The sequence below is a fragment of the Lygodium microphyllum genome, chromosome 23 (assembly GCF_053477565.2).
Source record: "Lygodium microphyllum isolate KBCC chromosome 23, Lygodium_microphyllum_v1.1.10, whole genome shotgun sequence".
NCBI lineage: Eukaryota > Viridiplantae > Streptophyta > Polypodiopsida > Schizaeales > Lygodiaceae > Lygodium > Lygodium microphyllum.
In genome coordinates, this window is record NC_141157.1 from 68,214,361 (window position 1) to 68,234,315 (window position 19,955).

Here is a 19,955-nt window from a genome sequence, read left to right on the forward strand (position 1 = left end):
GGTATGAATTCAAACATGGCTTCTTTCACATTGGAGTGTGCATCTACATGAAGTAATTGCAACACTTTTTACAAGTGTAGCAAAAATTTAAGTTGCAAGTGGCACATTCTTTGGGGTTTCGAGAAAAGATGGGTTTGTTTCATCCTAGAGTTGGCTCAAGTTTTCTAAAAGCCTTCTCAAAATGTTGCAAGAAAGAAAAAATTCTTCTTTATTCTAAAACATTGATTCAATCGTTATTTTCCAACAACATGAAAAAGACTTTGGCTCAAATTGTTAAAAGATTCCTTACTGTATGGCAAGAAGGATCCAAGAGTGGTTCAAAATAAAATATATTAGTGTTCCTTGTGCATGGAATGTTGGGTCGCTTATTGTGTGAACATTGTCATATTTGCTATACAAGGCGATAGCTCTACTTGCTAATTTCACAAACAAGTTTGGTTAATACTTGCATGTGGCATGACTGTTGCAATGTATTTAGATGTGGGATTTGCTTAAAATGTTGCACCATAGCAAACATGTGAATGGGTCATTAGATCGTCTTCATGGCTAGGGGCTGGTGGGTTAAAAGGGTGCCTTGGATGCCTTAAACCTTGTTAACATTGTGTTAGCAAACATGTTAGGATTTGCAGCAGGAGGAAAAGAGGATGATAGGATGTTGGTGTGAGTTCGATTAGACGAAGTGAAAAAGGGAGAAAAGGACGACATACTATTGGCTAGCATTTACAATGCTAAGTTAGAACCTGTGGTTTCTAGCAGGTTTGTGGGGTGAAGGTGGGAGGATTGTAGCCCCACTAACCCCACGAGCGCTGGGCGTGACCGAGAGCTAATAGGGGGGGAGGGGAACTATTAGCCGTGGGTGTGACCCGGCTCTTACTCGCTGCACTAGCCCTGGGACTGACGACTCACGACTCCACGAGTCACCGACTCACCGGGGCCCCAGGCTCTTATAGACTCACGGGGATATATAAACCGGACAGGAAAGGACAATTGTTGATGGTATGCGTTGTATCGTGTACGTACTGACATCATACATGCATGCAGCGATTCGTAGGATTCTCTTTTAGCGTTTCCCAAGATTTCTTTAAAGACGGAAAACAACCAAAGCAGTCTCGACTCTCAATCTTCAACTGGTGTCCTGCCTTCGATCGAGTTTGATGCGTGTGGAAGATTACGTCTTTGCATCCTCCCAGGCGAAGGCATTTCCTGGTGCGGGTTGAAGGAAGAGAACTTAGAAGCATCATCGAAGCATAGCGTGCTGCGGGGGCGGGATGCTTTCCTTATTCTTGTTCAATGGCAGCTCCGATGGCGGCTAAATGAGTTAAGTATAGGCCCGGCCCATAAGGCCTCTATATAGTACTCTATCTGGGTCGCAGCAACGAGACAGTGAGATCACATCAACTGACGACGCACGATTGGCATTGCATAAACGTATCATCGATATACATATACATATTTATATATCTATCATCATGCCAGTGGATTGCACTAGCTTTTGCAGTGTCATCAGACGTGCCATATTCCGGAGGCAGGGCCACCCTCCCTCTCGCCCGGCTCTTAATGCAGCGGGTGAATATGATGAGAGAGGCAGCAGCAGGTCGGTGAGCATCATCCGCGGGAGGGTGCTGCTGCGGAAGAAGGGCTTCCTGGACCTCGCCGACACGGTCGCCAGCGTGGGCGACGATCTGAGTGAGCTTGTGGGGCGCCGCGTCTTCTTTCAGCTCGTCAGCACAGCTGATTCGACTGCAGATGATCAAGCATTAGAATACTCGCAAGCACAAGCTGTACAGCAGGAGCAGGCCTCGCCAAATGATCCTCCCTCGGCGGTGTCCAGCTCCAGCTCGGCCAGCAGCTCCTCCTCGGCAACAGCAACCACTAGCGCAGGTAATTAGTATAGCCTGCTGCACTACTGCGTCGCGCGCCTCTCTCTTTCTCTCTCGTGGGAGAGAGGTCGGGGAGAGAGAGTGTGCTGCTACATGGGAATAGCATAGCGTTTCCCACGAGGTAAAACGTCTAAAAGTTCTCTTTTTCAGAGCTACTGCAGAGAGAGAGAGCGCACAAAAGAGAGAGAGAGAGAGAGAGAGAGAGAGAGAGAGAGAGAGAGCGCACAAAATAGAGAGAGAACGAGAGAGAGAGAGAGGAGTACATCTGGTGGACTCGCAATGCTTTTACCTTTGATTCGGCCCCAGGCATCCATGCTCACTTAGGTTATGTATAAGGATTGCGCCATTCTTAGCCCCTCTCAAAAAACGTCTCAAGACAAGGAAAAATGACAGAAGTCTTAACTCTCACTGAGAGCATCATCCTGTTTAAGCTTATTGTGTTCCATTAATTTGTTTCTGTTGTTCTGCAAACATCACAGAACGAGTTTTTTTGGTGGATACTATTTGTTCTCTTTCTTAAGAACAAGGCAAAGAAATCTTTGGAGTTAACACTTGCTTGTTTGTCCCTTGTTGTGTCAACAGTGGAAACAGCAGAATATCATGGCATTGGTGCTGTGAGCAAGAAGGTGCATCTCGAACATTGGCATTCGAAGCGTAACCTGCTGCTAGCTGATCCTGGCACAGAATTTCATTTGAACTTTGTTGTTGACAAAGGCTTTGGCAAACCTGGTGCTCTTTTGGTCACTAATAATCACCATTCTGAGTTCTTTCTTGATTCAGTCACTTTGGAGATGCCAGATGACAGCCAAATTCATTTCCCATGCAACTCTTGGGTATATAACTCAAGGAAGTACCATGGTCCTCGAATTTTTTTCAGCAATCAGGTGTGTTCACTTCTTTTTTTGATGTTGATGGACAGTCATGTGTCTCATTTTAGATACAGTTTATCTGGTTTTGTTTCAGTCTTTTTGTAACACGAAAAGGATTAGCATGAAATAAATGCTCCATATGATAGTAGAAGTTCAGAGGATCGAATCATAGCCATGTATTGAGGAATCTCGATTTCTCAATCTAAATTTTCTGTTTTGAGATAATCGAGCCTAGGCTTTTTTTGTTCCTCCATGTAAGAGGAAGCAAATAGGCTTCATGAGTGCACCTACAGGAGAATCAACTTAATGAGAATCAGATCCTAAGCTCTTAGTAAAAGTGATTCATGGGCCTTGTTTGAGGGGACTGTGAACAGGGTTTTATATGAATTCTTGGTCCATAGCATGCCGGTGACTTGAAAAGATAACATCTCTCATCTTTGTACTGGTCATCATTGCCGCATTCAACGAAACATGTTGATCATATGGGCACTACAGGTTGTCATTATAGACAGCAAACAGGGTCAGATGCACAACATTAACAGGAGTTCAGTCTTGTGGCTGTTCTGTTGATCTCGTGGATTAGACTCCTGATATATTCGAATTTTGCAAGCTGACAAATGTCAAATATGCATAGAGCTTCAAGCTAAAAGCATGTTCTTTTATTATGCAGGCTGCATGTATGAGCTACCTGGCACGAATTGTTGACTCCCTGATTTAGATCGATGACCTATTCAGCATGTTCCATGCTGAAAATGCTTTTGAGCTAGCGAGCACCGATGCTACTGCTAGAGATCCTTGTGGGTTTATAAAAGTGGTAGTAGTATATTATTGGCCAGGAGGCCTAGACCATTAGGATTATTGGGGCAAGCATCCCAAGAGTCACACCATCGAGGAAGTCAGAAGTCGAGGAGCACCTCTCTTGGGAATAGCATACACGTAGGATGTGCTGCATGCATTCATTCTTGATGTCCCGATTCGTAGTATGGGGTGCCAAGGTCATGGTATGGATGGCTTCATCGCTTGGTACATTCTTATTGGGTTTGAGGATGATTGGGTAGATAGAGCCATGCATGTTTATTGTGTTTGTGGTTGGGACAATTCATTCATTGGAACTTGGTGTGGCAAATTGTAAGGAGCAAGTTTCCTGTGAGCTAACTCTTAGTTGTCATTTGCAGGAATGATTGTCTTGTGAAACTAGTCAACTATTTCTTTCTGCTGGTTTAGATGCTTTGGATGCCATGGGTGATGTGCCCTTAGTTTCTGAGTTTGAGGTGCACAATATCCGGGAGAACAAAGTCAGTTGTAGTCCTTAAACTTGCATAGACAACAGTGATAATCTGTAAAGGGGGAGAAAATGGGGTCACTGATTTACAAGATTAATGATAATTCCACCAATCATGTTGGTGAATAACCAAGTACAATCCTTTACTGCACAATTCTAGTCAGACCCGGTTCTTAGTCTGAAATAGAACTCTCTCTAAATATGGATGTTCCTGTGACACTTCCTTGGGAAATGCTTGTACTGGCATGTGGAAACTGGGCCTTTTTATACAGCTGGCCCTTTGCATGGATTACCCACAGCCTGGTTGACCAACCTAGCTGGCAATCCGCACAATTGGCATTGGTTTGCCTGCTGCTGCCTCAACTAGCAGCCTGCCTGCTGTGTGCCTACCTGTCCTAGAAGCCTGCCCATTCGCTCTTCATGTGGGATGCTAGTGGCTGCCCCTACATTTTACTCAGTTTAGAAACCATGTGTGCACTTATACTTGCATGTGCTTGTAAGGGGTTTTGTTGATTACGATTGGCTGCACATGTTGGAGGAGGTAGAGCTTCATGTGCTGTAGTTTCTTGGAGAAGTTGACCTTAAGCATAGCTTCATTAGCTGTTCTAAGAGTTAGAACAAGTGTTCTTACATGACTAATAAACCCATTTCTAAGAATGGTACATATTGATTCTGAAGTTGACTAGTCATGGTTGACGAAGTACCTCCTAAAGTTGACTAGCCATGGTTGATGATTGTACCTCCTCACAAGGGGATGCTCCATCAACTGAGCCAAGCAATCACAAGTGTCAGGTTCATTGCTTGCTTCACGTTCTCTTCCTTCTCTTTGGGCTATTGGTTGTCCTCGTTCTTCTTGTACCAGGATTAGGGACAATGTGAACCTGTGTATGGACAAGCAGAGCATCCAGTCCACTTTGTCCATAGTGTAGGTCATCGACCTGCATGTGGAGGGACTTTGAGTCGATTGATACAGCCACGTGTACGGAGGAGCTTTGACACAGTGTCAAGCTCCTCCTCTTGTATAACAAGAATGTCAAGGTCCAAAGGTTCCTGTTGTACAAAACAGGTATCAAGAACATTTAGAGCTTGGCAATAGTGGAGATGACTGGAATATTCTGCTGCATGTATATGACTAGATCAAAAGAGGCAGCTATGCTGGCAAAGGACATCTATAAGCTTTGTGTTTGTTGTCACTTTTGTCTTTGGCTTATCCATAGCTTGTGTTTGCTGACTGCCTATGTGTGCATGGCGACCATGTGAGGACCATATATGTGTTTGCCTCATCCATAGCTCGTATTTATAGTGCGTATGTGTACATGTGTGCAGCCACATAAGGAGTGTGTGCATGTGCATGTGTGTGTGCATGTGTGTGTGTGTGAGGGGCTAGACACATTTTCAAGCGCTTTTCAATGATAGGTCACATCATATGGCTTTGAGAAACTTATGGGCATGTTATTCAGGTGCCACCTTTTTAGTATTCAAAAAATTAGAATTGGGAGATTCCCAAACTCACTAATATTGTGTTTATACAGAAATGGTTATTGAGTTCTATCATATTCATTACCATAGGTTGTAAAGTGCCTAGAGCATCAACCATTATGCTAAATGTGAGAAAGCACTAGTGAAATTTGTTGTGACATTGTTGTATTAGCAGTTATGGACTGAATCTATAAGCTGAAGGGATATAGACCAGGGAAACGAGTTAAAGAAGTGTGGAAAGGGGAGAAGTGAGGGTAAATAGCAGGGAAGTTCATTTGCCCGCACAAGAGCTGCATAAGGTCCATAGGGCTTACGCATGAACATGAAGAGTAGCACAAGATGGTAGATGGTGGACTCTATACCAGCCACAAAGTAGTTGATGGAGTTGCAAGATAGGCAGCAGGAAGCTGTTGGACTTTTCTTTTCAAGCAGAGCTAAGCGAAAAGCTCCTCAAGAAAGATCCTTTGTCCTTTTGGCTCAGGTTGCGTGCTAGGTTTGGGCAACCTCTACACCAGTTGGTTTATATGGGCCTGATTTTCTTTTTCTTAAAAAGGTCATGTCCTGAATTACTAGCCTTCAATGGAATTGGAATTTGTAAGTGTGCATCCTTAATCGATCCTGTGGATTCTTCGATTATAATTACAACATACTTTTGTTAGGAACTCAAAAGTGGCTGTCTGAGATGCTTAACTCACAGGTATTTAAAATGTAATTCTTCAGAAAGGGAAGGATGGATGTCTCTTGGCAGCTTTACTCCATGCTTATCTTGCTTCCACTGCTTTTCTTTTGCTTGAAGCAGGTCTACCTTCCTGGTCAAACACCTCCAGGCTTGCAAGCTTTACGAGATGAGGAGCTTAAACAATTACGAGGAGATGGAAAAGGACAGAGAGAAGAAGCTGATCGTATTTATGATTATGATGTATACAATGATTTGGGAGATCCAAACAAGGGAGAAGCGTATGCTAGACCTACATTAGGTGGTTCTAAAGTTTACCCATACCCGAGAAGATGTTACACAGGACGTAAAAAAAATAGAGCTGGTATGTTACCATGTGTAATCTGAAATGGTAATGAGAAAAGTCTGAAAGCTTTCTGAGAGGTCATATGATACACATTGTGTAATTGAACTTCATTACTTTTGATTTCCATTCTTGTTTATCCACTAGTAAGTTTACAAATAATCCTTCACATGAAATGATATGAAATCAGTGAAGCTAAATTGTAACTATTATAGCTAGTACCTTTCTTGCATGGGATGTAGAGATTACAATTTACCACTGCAAACTTAAATGCAACTGCATGAACAATTAGCCTTCAGCATCTGGACCAGTTGTCTGCATTCTCAGCCCCTTCTGGTGGCTGCATTTTGGCTTCCAGCTGCTTCTTTGTTAGACAAACATTGATGCTAGGCAGTACATTGCTCTATTTTGTGACTCTCAGCACCAATGTTGTTGTGTTTTGACATCCAGCCTGCTGCCCTACTGTCTTTTGCTCTTTGCATCAGCTTTCTTCATGGACATCGGTGGTTTGCTGCACTCAGGATTAGCACTTGGATGATACTCTCAGTACTCCCCCTCAGCTTGCTTCCATGAGAGGTGGTGGTTGTTGGACACTCTTTGCTCCTTTAGAACCCTTGCAATTATATCTCACCCCTTTCATCATTCGTCTGTCCATCCATTTCTTCTTCTCCTTTGCATTCTTGTTTGAGTTCACCGTGTGTTAAGACTTGTTTGTACACTTTGTGTTTTTAATAAAAACCCTAGCGCATCTTCACATGGTATTAGAGCTGGTGCTCTTCTAAAGGGTATGTTGCATTGTGAAAAGCTTGGTTTTAACCAGTGATACACAACTACTCATAATGTCTCAAACTCCTTCATCTTGGGATCCTATGGTGTCTATTCAAGCCACTCCTTCATTGGATGCCTTGATGCAACATTATGGTCTTGATGTGGAGAACAATGCTTTATCTCTCTCTTCTCCAAGTAGACCAAATTTTGGAAGGATGATGGGTGAGGAGTAGATTGAATCCTTACAAGGAAGGTATTTTGAGTTCTATCATCCACATATTCCTCCAGCTTTCTTCTACTTTTGCAAAGGCACATTTTCAAGGAGCTGCGCATGAGCTAGGGCATTTAGTTGGTGAGGATGGCTGTCTCTTAGTTTGGTAAGGAAAAGCCACTTTTGGAATGGTTAGCAATCCATTATCTTCATCACAATTGTTTGTAACTTACCAAAGAAACTCAAAACTGTTATACTAGTAAATATAAATGGAGGAGGTTCTAGAAGTAGAACAAATATAGATATACTGATACTTCCACCTCTTGTTTCATTAGAGCATGTTTGTGGTGCTACTCATTCACAAGTCTCTCTAGTCCTAGACTCATCATAGATGCATTCAATTTTTTTTTGTCATGATGTTAGGATCTTATGATCAGACTCTACTCTTGCCTTTTCAACCTTAGATTCTATTCCATCTTTTTCCAACACCTTAGGTTTAGGATCTTTTGTATTCAATCTAGGCTCCTTTTCATTCCCCCAGGTTAGTTTAGATTCGTCCCATCTAGGTATTAGGTTTTCTTTAGGCTATCCTACTCTTTCCCCTTAGGTGCATGTACTTTGCACCTTGGTACTCTATAGCCGAAAATGCTACCAGATACGATATGTTCTATATACTCGCAAGTGAGCACACCTATCTATTTTGATGTAGCTATGCTAAGTATCCCCGTCCCACCCTCTAACTTGTACCCACAGCCACTCAAACGTAGGAATATCCATCCTATGCTTACGATGTGCATATCCACACTCGTTTGTCTACTTAAGTCTTAGATGAATGAATATCCATTTCTTGCCTATAGTATGGCTATTTCCCCTCCTCGGGCTACTTAGTTGGCGACCATGCCTATGCCTAGTCAGCCTAGTTACCTAATTGGATCCATTGTGCATACCTAACCAATGCATGGTGGGGGCTTTTTGGGGCCAATCTCCTAGTGTACACTCCATTTCCCATCCCTACCCTCCCTATCCTTTCGTTAGCATCGACACTTCGGTTGCTATGGGAAAAAATGCTTTTAGTTAAGACCCTGTCACCAAGTTGTGAAGTTCAACAAATACAGATGGGTCTTATAACTAAAGGCATTTTTTGCCATGGCAACCCAAGTGTTTGAGACCTAGTCCTTGGTCTATGTTCTCCAATGGAAGGTTCATAATGCCACAATGAATGTTTGAGTTAATGCAGAATTTCACTCACAATTACAACACTTTGCCCCTTGTATGTGATAGTAGGATTAATCTTATCAACTGTTATGAGAAGTGATGGAATTCAACATATTAATCTTGATCACAAGCTCCAAGAGTTCTCTGTCAAGGAAGGGGACAATCTAAAAGTTAAGATGGCTGAATATAGACACTTACTGATTGAGTTTGCCATCATTGGCTTACGTAAGTTAGATGGTGATTAGGTCACTTTATTGTTAAAGAACTTGCCACCTATCTATTCTCATTTATGTAGCAAGTTATATTGTTGCTTCAATTTCCAAACTTCTGGGAGTTCAAAAGCTAGATACCAAGTCATACTCAACTATATGACCAAGTCCATAAAAAGGCCTTCCCTTCCCTGCTACCAATCTTATAGGGGGCTTTGGTTTTGACCACTACAAAGGGAAATCCAAAGGTGGTAGAACTCTCACAATGGAAGGCAAGTCCCAAAAATGGTGACACTCAACCAAAGATACTAGATTAATTTGGCAAAATATTCATTTTCAAAAAAGGTATTGCACTCACTATCAGCTCTTGGATCATGTGGACAAGGAGTATTGTTTTCCAAGGCCCAAGCTAAGCCTCCCAAATCTACTTTTGGTGCCCATCAGACCTTGAGCATAGCCATGGGTAGCACTCTCCTTGTGAAGTCGAGAAGGGGTCCTACCCTAGTTGTCACCAAAATGAGAAATGAACTTAAATGTGTGCAAGTTAGTTCATAATGATTGCCGTTTGGATTATTGCTGGTTGCACTAGCACTTACTCTTTTTCTTCCTACTCCTCTTGGTCTTCACATGGCCCAGTATCAACCCGCTAGTAATGTGGCATATCAACAACACCATCCGTCAACGCTTTTAGGAGAATTGAAGGTATGCCTCACTAGCCTTGTGGCCCACTTGCAAGATGATCAAGATTGGAGTAAAGCCAGTAGCCACTGAACATTGGCACAGATAGGGCATCTTTGCACCTTTCTTGATATATTTTTAGAGGAGATTGAAAGATAGCTTAATACCTAGGAAGAGTATCTCTCTTCCTATGGCTTGTAACCCATAGGAGTTTGGCAGTTGGCACCTGCCTCAACTATGTAGGGCTTCTGGAGCATGTGTGAGATGTGGAGAAATAGAGGAGTTTGGCAGTTGGCACCTGCCTCAACTATGTAGGGCTTTTGGAGCATGTGTGAGATGTGGAGAAATAGAGGAGACCCAAAGGCACTCTTTGTGGGATTGTCCCAGAGTCCAGGAGGTATGGATGAGAGCAATTGAGATTGTAGTAGTGACCATGGGGCTAGTAGCTTGGGTTAGGGTCTAGGGACAAAGGCCTGCTGCCCAATGTGTGGATATGACCTGGATATGAGGATTTTCAAGGGAGCAACTTGTTTCTTATCATTGGCCAGCATTGGTGTAGGATTTCACTGCGATTTTCTTGTAAACATAATGTACTTAGGAGCACAGACACAGATGTGAGTTGATTGCTAGCATCATTGCTTGGTTCATGTGGACTGTGAGGTGTAGTCATGCCATTGACCTTCAGGATGATTTCACTCTAGAGACCCTCTAGGTTGTGGACAAAAGGCTATTTATATTCTCTGCGAGAGTTGGGAGAGATTCCAGGGCGACCTCAAGTGGATGAGGAAAGATGCTTTTATGCAGACATGGGACTTAGGCACCTTCTTGGACTTAGTGCCAATTGGTCTAGTAGATTGGTCATTCACTCAGCCATTGTATTTATGATGTACTTAGCATTGCCTTAAATGGGTTTTTGTACTTTGTATTTTACCTCAAGGATCTTTCCGAGGTATTATTAAAAGAAAATTCTTTTCTTGAAAGAAACACTAGGTCATTATAACTTTTTTGAACCAGCCCATCCATGGAATCCTTGTTCTGTCACATTGACTGAGGACATTTACGAGGCTTGTGACCCTTTTGTTTGCCAGGTGGAATTTCATTGAAGGGGATGAAATTATAGAAGTTGTCTGGAGGATGGTTAGGGCCTTGATTTTAATGCAAGTGCAAAACTTTACTTAGATGGATTCTTACAGGACTCGTGAGATCTGTTAGGCAAGGATATACTCTTGCCCCTCTTCTATTTGCAGTCGCAAGTGACCCATTGTGTTAAGGAACCTTGATCATATGATTGCTTCTGGTGCTGAAGGAGCTTTACCCTCTTGCTGATGGTACTATGGACTAAGATGGATTGGTCTCTACGGTGCAAGTTATCAAGGATTCTCTCTCTAGGGAGGAGTTTTAGTGCCCCATCATCAGGAGAGCTGGCCTTCAAACCACAAGTTCCTGGCTGGTTCTGAGCTGAAGAGTCTGAAATTGTGAATATACCATTGGCCTTCAACCCACAAGATATTGGCTTGTGCCGAGCTGAAGAGTCTGAAAATTGAGAATATACTTTTGGCTGGCTTTGAGCTGAAAGAGTCTGAAAATTGAAAATATACCATTCAGAATAAGCCTGAAGTGATTAAGCAATCATTTCACAGATATGAAAACTGTCACGAAGTTAATGTTTTTTGGAAGGTTTTGATGGTCAGGCCGCCAACAAGGGATAGATTAACTAAGTGTCCCCAGTCCCTGCTATGTATCCCCTTTGCCACATTGCTGATGAAGATCCTTATCATATTATATGGGAATGTAAGTGGGTGTGACCAATAAAAAATTGAGAAATGGCTTGACAGAGTACTGGACTGCACAGTATGGTAACCTGGAGGCATGCATTTCTTGGAGGCAAGGGGAGAATTTCTCCTGCTCTAGTTGATTTCTGGAACATCATAAGGGCTTCTGTTTTGGTTACTATCTAGGAACAAAGAAACAGGGTAGCATCCAGAGTTTACCTGTCCATAGCCAAGCCAGTTCTCTGTTTTTGGAAAGCTGCTGAGACCATACCTTCAAGTTCCTTAACCTGTTAAACAGACATGAAGGAAATTGTCTTGGCTAAGCTGCAAAGCTCTCTTAGAGCTTGATATACCAGCACGTGGGATGTAAATATCCATTAATATGAATCTGTTTGTGAAAAAAGTTTTAGTAGAAGCAAATTTGTGCTTGATTTTGTTGCAGTCTCTTGTTGATCAAATAAGGCTTTCTGCATCTTGTGTGCAAAGTGTTACATAATTTCTATAGGTATTTCATTTCTTTTGGTCACCTGACAGATCCTTCTACAGAGGAGCCAACATCACTACTTGAGCTCATCTATGTGCCCAGAGATGAACTTTTTGATCGCATAAAGACTGCAGATTTCTTGGCTTCCTCAACCAAAGCTATAGCACACTTGTTGATGCCTGCTGTTGAGGATTTGTTCAAAGGAAGGAAGCAATTTAGGTCCTTGCAGGAAGTGAATGATCTTTATGTCAAGGGCTTAGATTTATCACCTATCATTGGAATAGAGGATGAGCATCCGGAGGAGACCAAGTCTAGTCTTGAGTTGATTGCAGAGCTGACGACCAACAAAGATGTGGGGAACACTAGCTTGATAAAATTCCCCTTACCATTGGTGATTAAAGGTATTCTACTCACATGCTTACTCTTCGCTTGGTTTTGTTACTTTGCTTTAAGATTTTGCACTTTTTTCTATGATGTTGCAGCAAGCAAAGATGCTTGGAGCTCAGATGCGGAATTTGCTCGCCAGACACTTGGTGGTATGCATCCCATTACAATAGAAAGGTTAAAGGTAGCACTTACTCTCTCTCTGTGTAGATGCTTGTGTGATTCAAATTTCAGTATCATGTCAAGACCTATTATATACCAAATGACACTGGTTGTTGGTGGTAGGTCTTTCCCCCTGTTAGCAAGCTCAATCCTGAAGTGTATGGTACTCCTGCTTCTTCCATTACTGCTGCTCACATTGAACCACGTTTGGAGGGAATGAGTGTTCAACAGGTCTCTCTCTCTCTCTCTCTCTCTCTCTCTCTCTCGCTGTGACACTGGACTAGTCTAACCTGTGTATGTTTCTGGCTGTCTTACATCCCTTTGTATTGTGCACGTTGAAACAGGCTCTGGAACAGAAAAAGCTCTTTATTTTGGACTACCATGATGCATTTTTGCCCTATATAGAGAAGTTCAACGCCCTGGACGGCCACAAATCATATGCTGCCCGTAGCATATTTTTCTTGACAAAGACAGGACGTTTGAAACCTGTAGCAATCGAGCTCAGTTTACCATCATCCACCAATGGCAGGGTTGATCAGGTTTTCGTTCCTCCATCCCAAGGGCAAGAAGCAGAGCGCTGGCTATGGAGGCTGGCGAAAACTCATGCGATTCTCAATGATACAAGTGTTCATCAGCTCATCAGCCATTTGTAAGTTTCGTGTCTTTGTACATCTAGAGGCGAAGGTGAACATCTGTCCTGTTTTAGTTTTAGTAGTTAAACTGTTTAAGGTTAGGGTTGTGCGTGTCTGTAAGCAATACAACTCTGATTCCCTTGTTTGTTTGTACACTGCCAGTCTGAGAACACATGCAGCTATAGAACCAATCATAATTGCTTCGTACAGGCAACTCAGTGCCATGCATCCCTTGTTTGTCCTTCTTCTTCCTCACTTCAAGAACACCTTGAACATCAATGCGATTGCCCGAAAAATTCTCTTAAACGCTAACACTGGGAATCCCCTGCATGGTGGGTTTATCGAGCAGACATTTACTGCAGGAAGGTATGCGATGGAGTTCTCTTCGGTGCTGTACAGGGATTGGCGCTTTGATGAGCAGGGTCTGCCTGCAGACTTACTCAAAAGGTGCATGGTTGAGTTATGTAGACAGCAGTTTTTTAAGCCCTTTGCTCTTTGCTGAAAGTTATAGATGATGCAGTGACCCTCCGCATTTGCTCTTATATGCTTGCAGAGGGATGGCAGAGAAGGATGCTAAAGCAAAGCATGGTTTAAGGCTACTCATACCGGACTATCCTTATGCAGTAGATGGGTTGGAGATTTGGGAGGCTATAGAGTCATGGGTGGGGGAATATGTGGCCATATATTACAAAAGGGATGAGGATGTGAGGAATGATACGGAGCTACAGAAATGGTGGACTGAGGTGAGGGAGAAGGGCCATGGTGATAAGAAAGACGAGAGTTGGTGGCTTCCGATGCACGGCACTGCGAATCTAGTCACAGTTCTGACCACCATAATCTGGCTGGCATCTGCTCATCATGCTGCCAACAATTTTGGACAATACCCATATGCGGGTTACATGCCATACCGACCTACGATGGGCCGGGAGCTGATACCGCAGAGGGGCACGCCCGAGGCCGCAGCATTCCATGGGAACCCAGAGGCTTTCCTGCTCAAGTCAGTCTCCTCCCCTTCACAGGCCACCATTGGCATGGCCATCATTGAGCTTCTGTCGACGCATGCCTCCAATGAGGAGTACCTCGGCCAGCGTGTTACACGCAACTGGACTGACGACCCAGAGGTCCTCAAGGCTTTCAGGCGCTTTCAAGAAAAGCTCGTCCTTGTGGAGCGAGGCATCAATCAGAGAAATCGCAATCCTGCACTTAAGAACAGGTATGGGGAGGTCCAGGTCCCATACACTCTCCTCTTCCCGAGCTCGGGAGAAGGGATCACAAACAGGGGTATACCCAATAGCACCTCCATTTGAGGAGGGATAATAAGAGCCTGAACAGAACTACAAAGAAGGAATCAACAATCAGGGGTATACCCGATAGCACCTCGATCTGACAAGGGATAATAAGAGCCGGAACAGAACTACAAAGAAGCAATCGACAATCAGGGGTATACCCGATAGCACCTCGATCTGACCAGCACCGTTTAGCGCATCTAATTGCATGAGAAACCGGGTTTGCTACCTGGCTCAGAACACCAAAACAAAACATTGAATTAACGAGATTCTTTCTTTGTATAATCTGTATATAAATTTGGCCTTGCATTCTGAATTAAATATTGTTGTTCTTGCTGGTATCATCCCATAGCTTGCCATGTTTGTGGTGATAGTTTATGAGATTTCTTATTCGTTAGCCTTGCTGATTTATTGCTAAACTTCCCTTTTCGATGGAGTTTACCATTGCTGGTAAGGTTTACCAAAACACTACATGCTCCACTCTCTCTTTGTGTGAGTAGGTGCAAGTAGGGCTAATTCATTCCCACTAACCCCATCAAATCATAGTGTGATGCGGTCTTGAGTAACCATGAGATTACCTCTCAAACTTTCAAAATTGGATTTAACTTGAGGGTTGCCAATATCCCAAATATGAAATTTGTAGGAAATGTGGGAAATATAAAGCTATTAGGCAAAACCATGGTATCCTGTATGGAAGCTACTTCTAATCTTTTTATCCTTGTCTCCTAGGTTTTGATAGTTGTGTCCCTTTTCCTATTTGTCCTAATTCCTAATTTGCTTGTGATCGATTGTTTTGACAAACGATTGTGATTTGTTAAAAAAGCTCATTCTCAACCATAGATGTTTAACTCTTCCCTTCTAAATACTTGACTTAATGTTGAGGCAAGGTTTGTGACACTAATTGCGGTTGATGGAGAAAGTTGAACCAAAGTGCACGACCAAGCATTTTGTGTGCACATGCTAGCATAGCTTATCACCATGATATTGAAAGATTTGGATGACACAACCACCACCATCATTGAGAAATTAACAATGGTAATCTATTTATGCTAGACTAGATACACAGTGACTAAAACCCTTGACCAACATAAAAAGTATAGGAGAGAAATGTTGCATGTCAAAAAGTTATAGGCTCCACATTTAACGAGCAATGGGTAGGTTTGGATAGGCAATATCCCTTGCCCAATTGCATCATTCATGCCAAGGTAGATAAAGACAACAAATCCTCAATAAAAAATGTAGCATTATTTGGGATTTGACCTCGCGCTAGTGTGTTGTGAGGGCATTGGCTTAGCTATTAGAGTATGAGCAAAGTTTTGTTATTATCGAGAAATCAACAATGGTAACCTATTTATGTTGGTTACAAATTGAGTAAAACCCTTGCCCAACCTAAAAATTATAGGAGTGCAATATGGCATGGCAAAAAGTTATAGGCTCCACATTTAATGGGTGGTGGATCGATTTGGATAGGCAACATCTCTTGCCCAATTTGTATAGTTTGTTATTATCGGGAAATCAACAATGGTAACCTATTTATGTTGGTTATAGATTGAGTAAAACCCTTGCCTAACCTAAAAAGTATAGGAGTGCAATGTGGCATGGCAATAAGGTATAGGCTCCACATGTAATGGGTGGTGGATAGATTTGGATAGGCAACAACTCTTGCCCAATTGTATAGTTAGTGCCAAGGGTTTAGAGACAAAATCCTCTCAATGAAAAAGGTAGCATTAAGTGGGATTTGGCCTCTTGCAAGTGTGTTGTGAGGCCATTAGCTTAACTATTAGGTGATGTGTAGGTTTTGGTTACTAATTGGGTGTTTTGTTGCTAACAAAATTTACCTATTTTCCCTTTTTTGTTTTTGAGGTGGGCGGGTCGAGGATTGGTGGCACGTAAACACCATTGTCCAACAAATTAGCAACCTCTATTTTTTGGTCATGTCTTGTGATAGGACAAACATGTGTCTTATTTCACCAAAGTCATCAAAATTAATTTGAATTAGCTATTAATTGTTTTATATGTCATTTCAGTATTGTCGTTTGCATTGTTATGAAGAGTGTTTAGTCTTTTCTTCCTTTCCTCATATCTATCTTAAACTATTTTTTTCATTTCCAAATACCAATTTTAATTTTTGATTGCCTTATCAAATTAATATGCTACGTAACCATCTCTAGACTGTGTGTGTGTGTGGCTTGCATATGGTATATGTGCTTAACATTGGCAAGACATATAGGAAGACCATAGCCTTAACATTTGTAGGCCTTACAATAAGGGCATAGGCGACATTAAAAGAATAAACTTGTCCTCTATTGTATGGAGCTTGTGGTTGCTTTGCTAGTGGGATATGATCAAGCAATGTACTTGTTGCTGAAAGGGGATGTTTTGTTTGCATATAGGGAAAGAGCTACAAGGTCATACTTGTTTTGGTTTGTGTGAGTTCATACTACTAGTAAGACCTAGGTCACACCTAGTTCAATTGACTTGGGCTAGTTTGTGTAGTTGTGTTTATGGGAAGTGTGGCCAACACACTTTAACTTGTGCAACTTGGGTATTAGCACTTAAGAGAGTTGATGGAGTATCCTTTAAAAATGAGGGTACTCCATGAACTTGCTGAAGTTGGAGATTGGTCAATAAGACTTTCTCTTTCTTCCTTTTTTGTTCTCTCTCTTCCTTCTCTCTCTCTACAACTTAAACTTGAGTGTGGTTGTGCAAACATGAAGTCCTTGTAGCACACTCACAAGTCCACATACTTGGGTGTGGTGCAACTCTAAGGGATCATTTAGACCCAAGTTACTCTAAGGGATCATATTGACCCAAGTTAAACATAGATGCATTGTATGTAGGCACTCATTGGAAACACATCCAAAGGTTTAGCATATATCAATTTATTGTTTAGATGAGCACACAAGATAATACTTTTAGTATTGTGTATGGTTTGAAGCTTCTATTTGTGGTCCAAATGACTTATTGCATTTACATGATTAAACATAAGGGTAAGTATTATGTCTTGGAAAATGATGTTATATTGCTTAATTTCTTAAGTTACATACTTGTTTACAAATATAGCCAAACAAACTCCCTTATTGCATATTGCTATGTTCTTAAGATAGAGAATTTTGTATTGAAGGATGTCCATAGTGCACAATGGTATGCAATTTGTGGTTAACCAAGAACATAGCCTAGGATTTTGGAAGAAGTCACATTGAATATGGGCGTTGATATTTAAGCTTACAAATATAATCTTTTAAACCATGTATTAGTACATAATGGACATAACTTTGGGTAAAGAATGGTTTGTAGCTTAGGGATATCAATGCACTATTACAACACAACACCTTAGAATGTAATGGGGGGAGAGTTGATTAGTAGCTCTAAGGAGAAAATGATGTATTGAACTCAATTGCTTATCACTTGAAGCAATTGAAAAGATTTTTAAATGTATTTTGTTATGATGTAGACTTTGTTGTGGAGGTTGATATAAAGAGATTATAAATGGTAAAAGTGATAGCCAACCTTGACAGAGATGTATGGAATTAGGAGGATAAGATTTCCCATAGAGGAGTATCTCTTTATGTATGTATATGGTTGCATACATTACAATGCATATAGCCACATCTTAGTGCCAAGATGTCCATCCACTTGTCTACTTTATCCCTTTCCTTCTACATACTTAGGCATAATTCTTATGCTTGCTTCTTGGTTGTCTCCAACAGTAGCTCTCATATCACATCCTTTGACCATTCCCCATAAGTTCTTCCTCGTGAATAAGTATATGATTTTGGGATTGTTGTGTATGGAAGCCAAAACTTGTCTAATCAATAATACCTTGTGAGGCCATTTTACTTAGTGGAGAGATCTTATTGTAAAATAATAGTTCTTCATATCATCTAACTTTACATCGAAAAGGGAATTATTCTCAAAGATGCATCATATTATAGTGAAAACAACTTGAAAACTTAATTAATGCTTGATGAATGACCAAAGTAACCCTCAACTTAAAGTAATTTTTTGTATTATGAAGGTTGGCTTGCACTTGCAATATTTCCAAGTCTATTCATGGTTATTATTTTAGCTCATGTAGGTTCCACTCTATTTGACTAGGCTTGAATGGTTTCTATACACCTCTTGTGAATATACATTAGAAGGTGAATGTGCACACATTTTTGTTTAGAAACTTGTAGGTAGCTCTATGCTGCACGTGGTAATCCAAGATTTTGATGAGTTTGAGATCCACAAGTTACACACAAGGCGTAGATTCAAAATATGGTGTTGTTTTAACAACACCTTATTTTGGCAATGGTCCCTTATGCTTTGAATTTTGGCTTTAATAGTCCCGTATGAGTTATTTTTTTACAATGGCTCCTTATGCTTCAACTTTTGGCCTTAGGGATTTCAAGTCCTAAACAATATGCTTAGAGGTGAGCCACCTTCTTGTATCAATATGGGGGTCATAGTGAAGGCCTGATTAAGTGTTTGAAAGGCCTTTTCTACATTAGAGTTCCACATAAATTTATCATTCCCTATTAATTGTGTGAGTGGCACAATAATCTTGGTATAATCTTTATTGAAGATTGGGTAAATGTTTGTGAATACTAAGCATCATTGCACATCTCAAACTAATCTTGATGTTTCCCATTCAAGAATAGTGTTCATCTTCTTCCTATTTGTTGAGATTCCATTTTGAGTGACAATATATCCAAGGAATTCCACTTTTGATTGATGAAAGGAGTACTTATCCAATTTGGCATACAAGCCATTTTCACATAGCTTATCAAGAACTAACCACACAAGATGCTGATGCTATTTTTGATTCTTGGAAAATATTTAAACGTCATCTAAATATACCACTAGAGATTCATCTGGGTACTCACAAAAGATGCCATTCATTAGATATTGAAAGATCCTTGGAGCATTTGTGAGACTAAATGGCATGCAAACATATTCAAAGTGGCCATACCTTGTGCAAAAAGCTATCTTCCATTCACCAGAGCTATAAAGAGGGAGAACCAAACAGAAAACTAGTAAGGGGTCTTAAATAAATTTTGTTGATGGTGAAATATTAGAGAGTGATTAATGGCGAGTCAAATTTTACATGACTTGGAAGGCCTAGCTCACTCTAGATCCTATCTAGAGACTATGGATGGAGAGAGTAAGGGCCATTCATAGAAGACATGTATGCAAGAAAGAAGATAAGAGCATCCCTCTTTATGTATGCAAGTGTAATGCATATAACCACTTCTTAGAGCCAAACACCCACTTGCTCGCTTTATCCCTCCACATACATGGGTTTGGTTCTATGCTGAAGTATCACATTTCTCAGTAGGAATAAATTGACTTTCTTTTTCAAGCATTTATGATTTGGTCACTTTTTCATAGAGTGATACATAGGTTTTTGAACTATCAACTTGTGCATCTTGTGTTATTTATAAAAATATAATCAAAGTGATTGTTAAGAATAGATTCCCCATGCTTAGAATCAGCCTTTTTTTTGCCAATTACTTAGAGAAAAGTACTTTAAATATTATCAAGTTTAAAGTTGAGGATGAGCATAAAATTGTGTTCTATAGAGCATAAGTACTTAGTCATGCAATTTTTATTGATGATACTCTAGCTACATTCATGAATCTT

The 19,955-nt window shown here is 41.2% G+C and overlaps 1 protein-coding gene across 2 annotated transcripts; it reads left to right on the forward strand.

Annotated features, from left to right (window-relative positions):
* The first annotated feature begins 1,059 nt into the window (after positions 1-1,059).
* On the forward strand, positions 1,060-14,843 carry LOC148016296 (linoleate 9S-lipoxygenase-like). Of its 2 annotated transcripts, none has more exons than XM_087663721.1 (9): positions 1,060-1,881; positions 2,463-2,764; positions 6,307-6,550; positions 11,917-12,267; positions 12,349-12,434; positions 12,536-12,643; positions 12,757-13,061; positions 13,207-13,491; positions 13,598-14,843. In XM_087663721.1, the coding sequence occupies exons 1-9, from the start codon at positions 1,470-1,472 to the stop codon at positions 14,349-14,351; spliced, it is 2,847 nt and encodes a 948-aa protein (XP_087519847.1). In that variant the 5' UTR covers positions 1,060-1,469; the 3' UTR covers positions 14,352-14,843. The 2 variants fall into 2 exon arrangements, with proteins under 2 accessions (XP_087519847.1, XP_087519848.1); XM_087663722.1 differs by having other exon boundaries at positions 1,061-1,881; positions 6,310-6,550; positions 13,598-14,841.
* Positions 14,844-19,955: the final 5,112 nt, after the last annotated feature.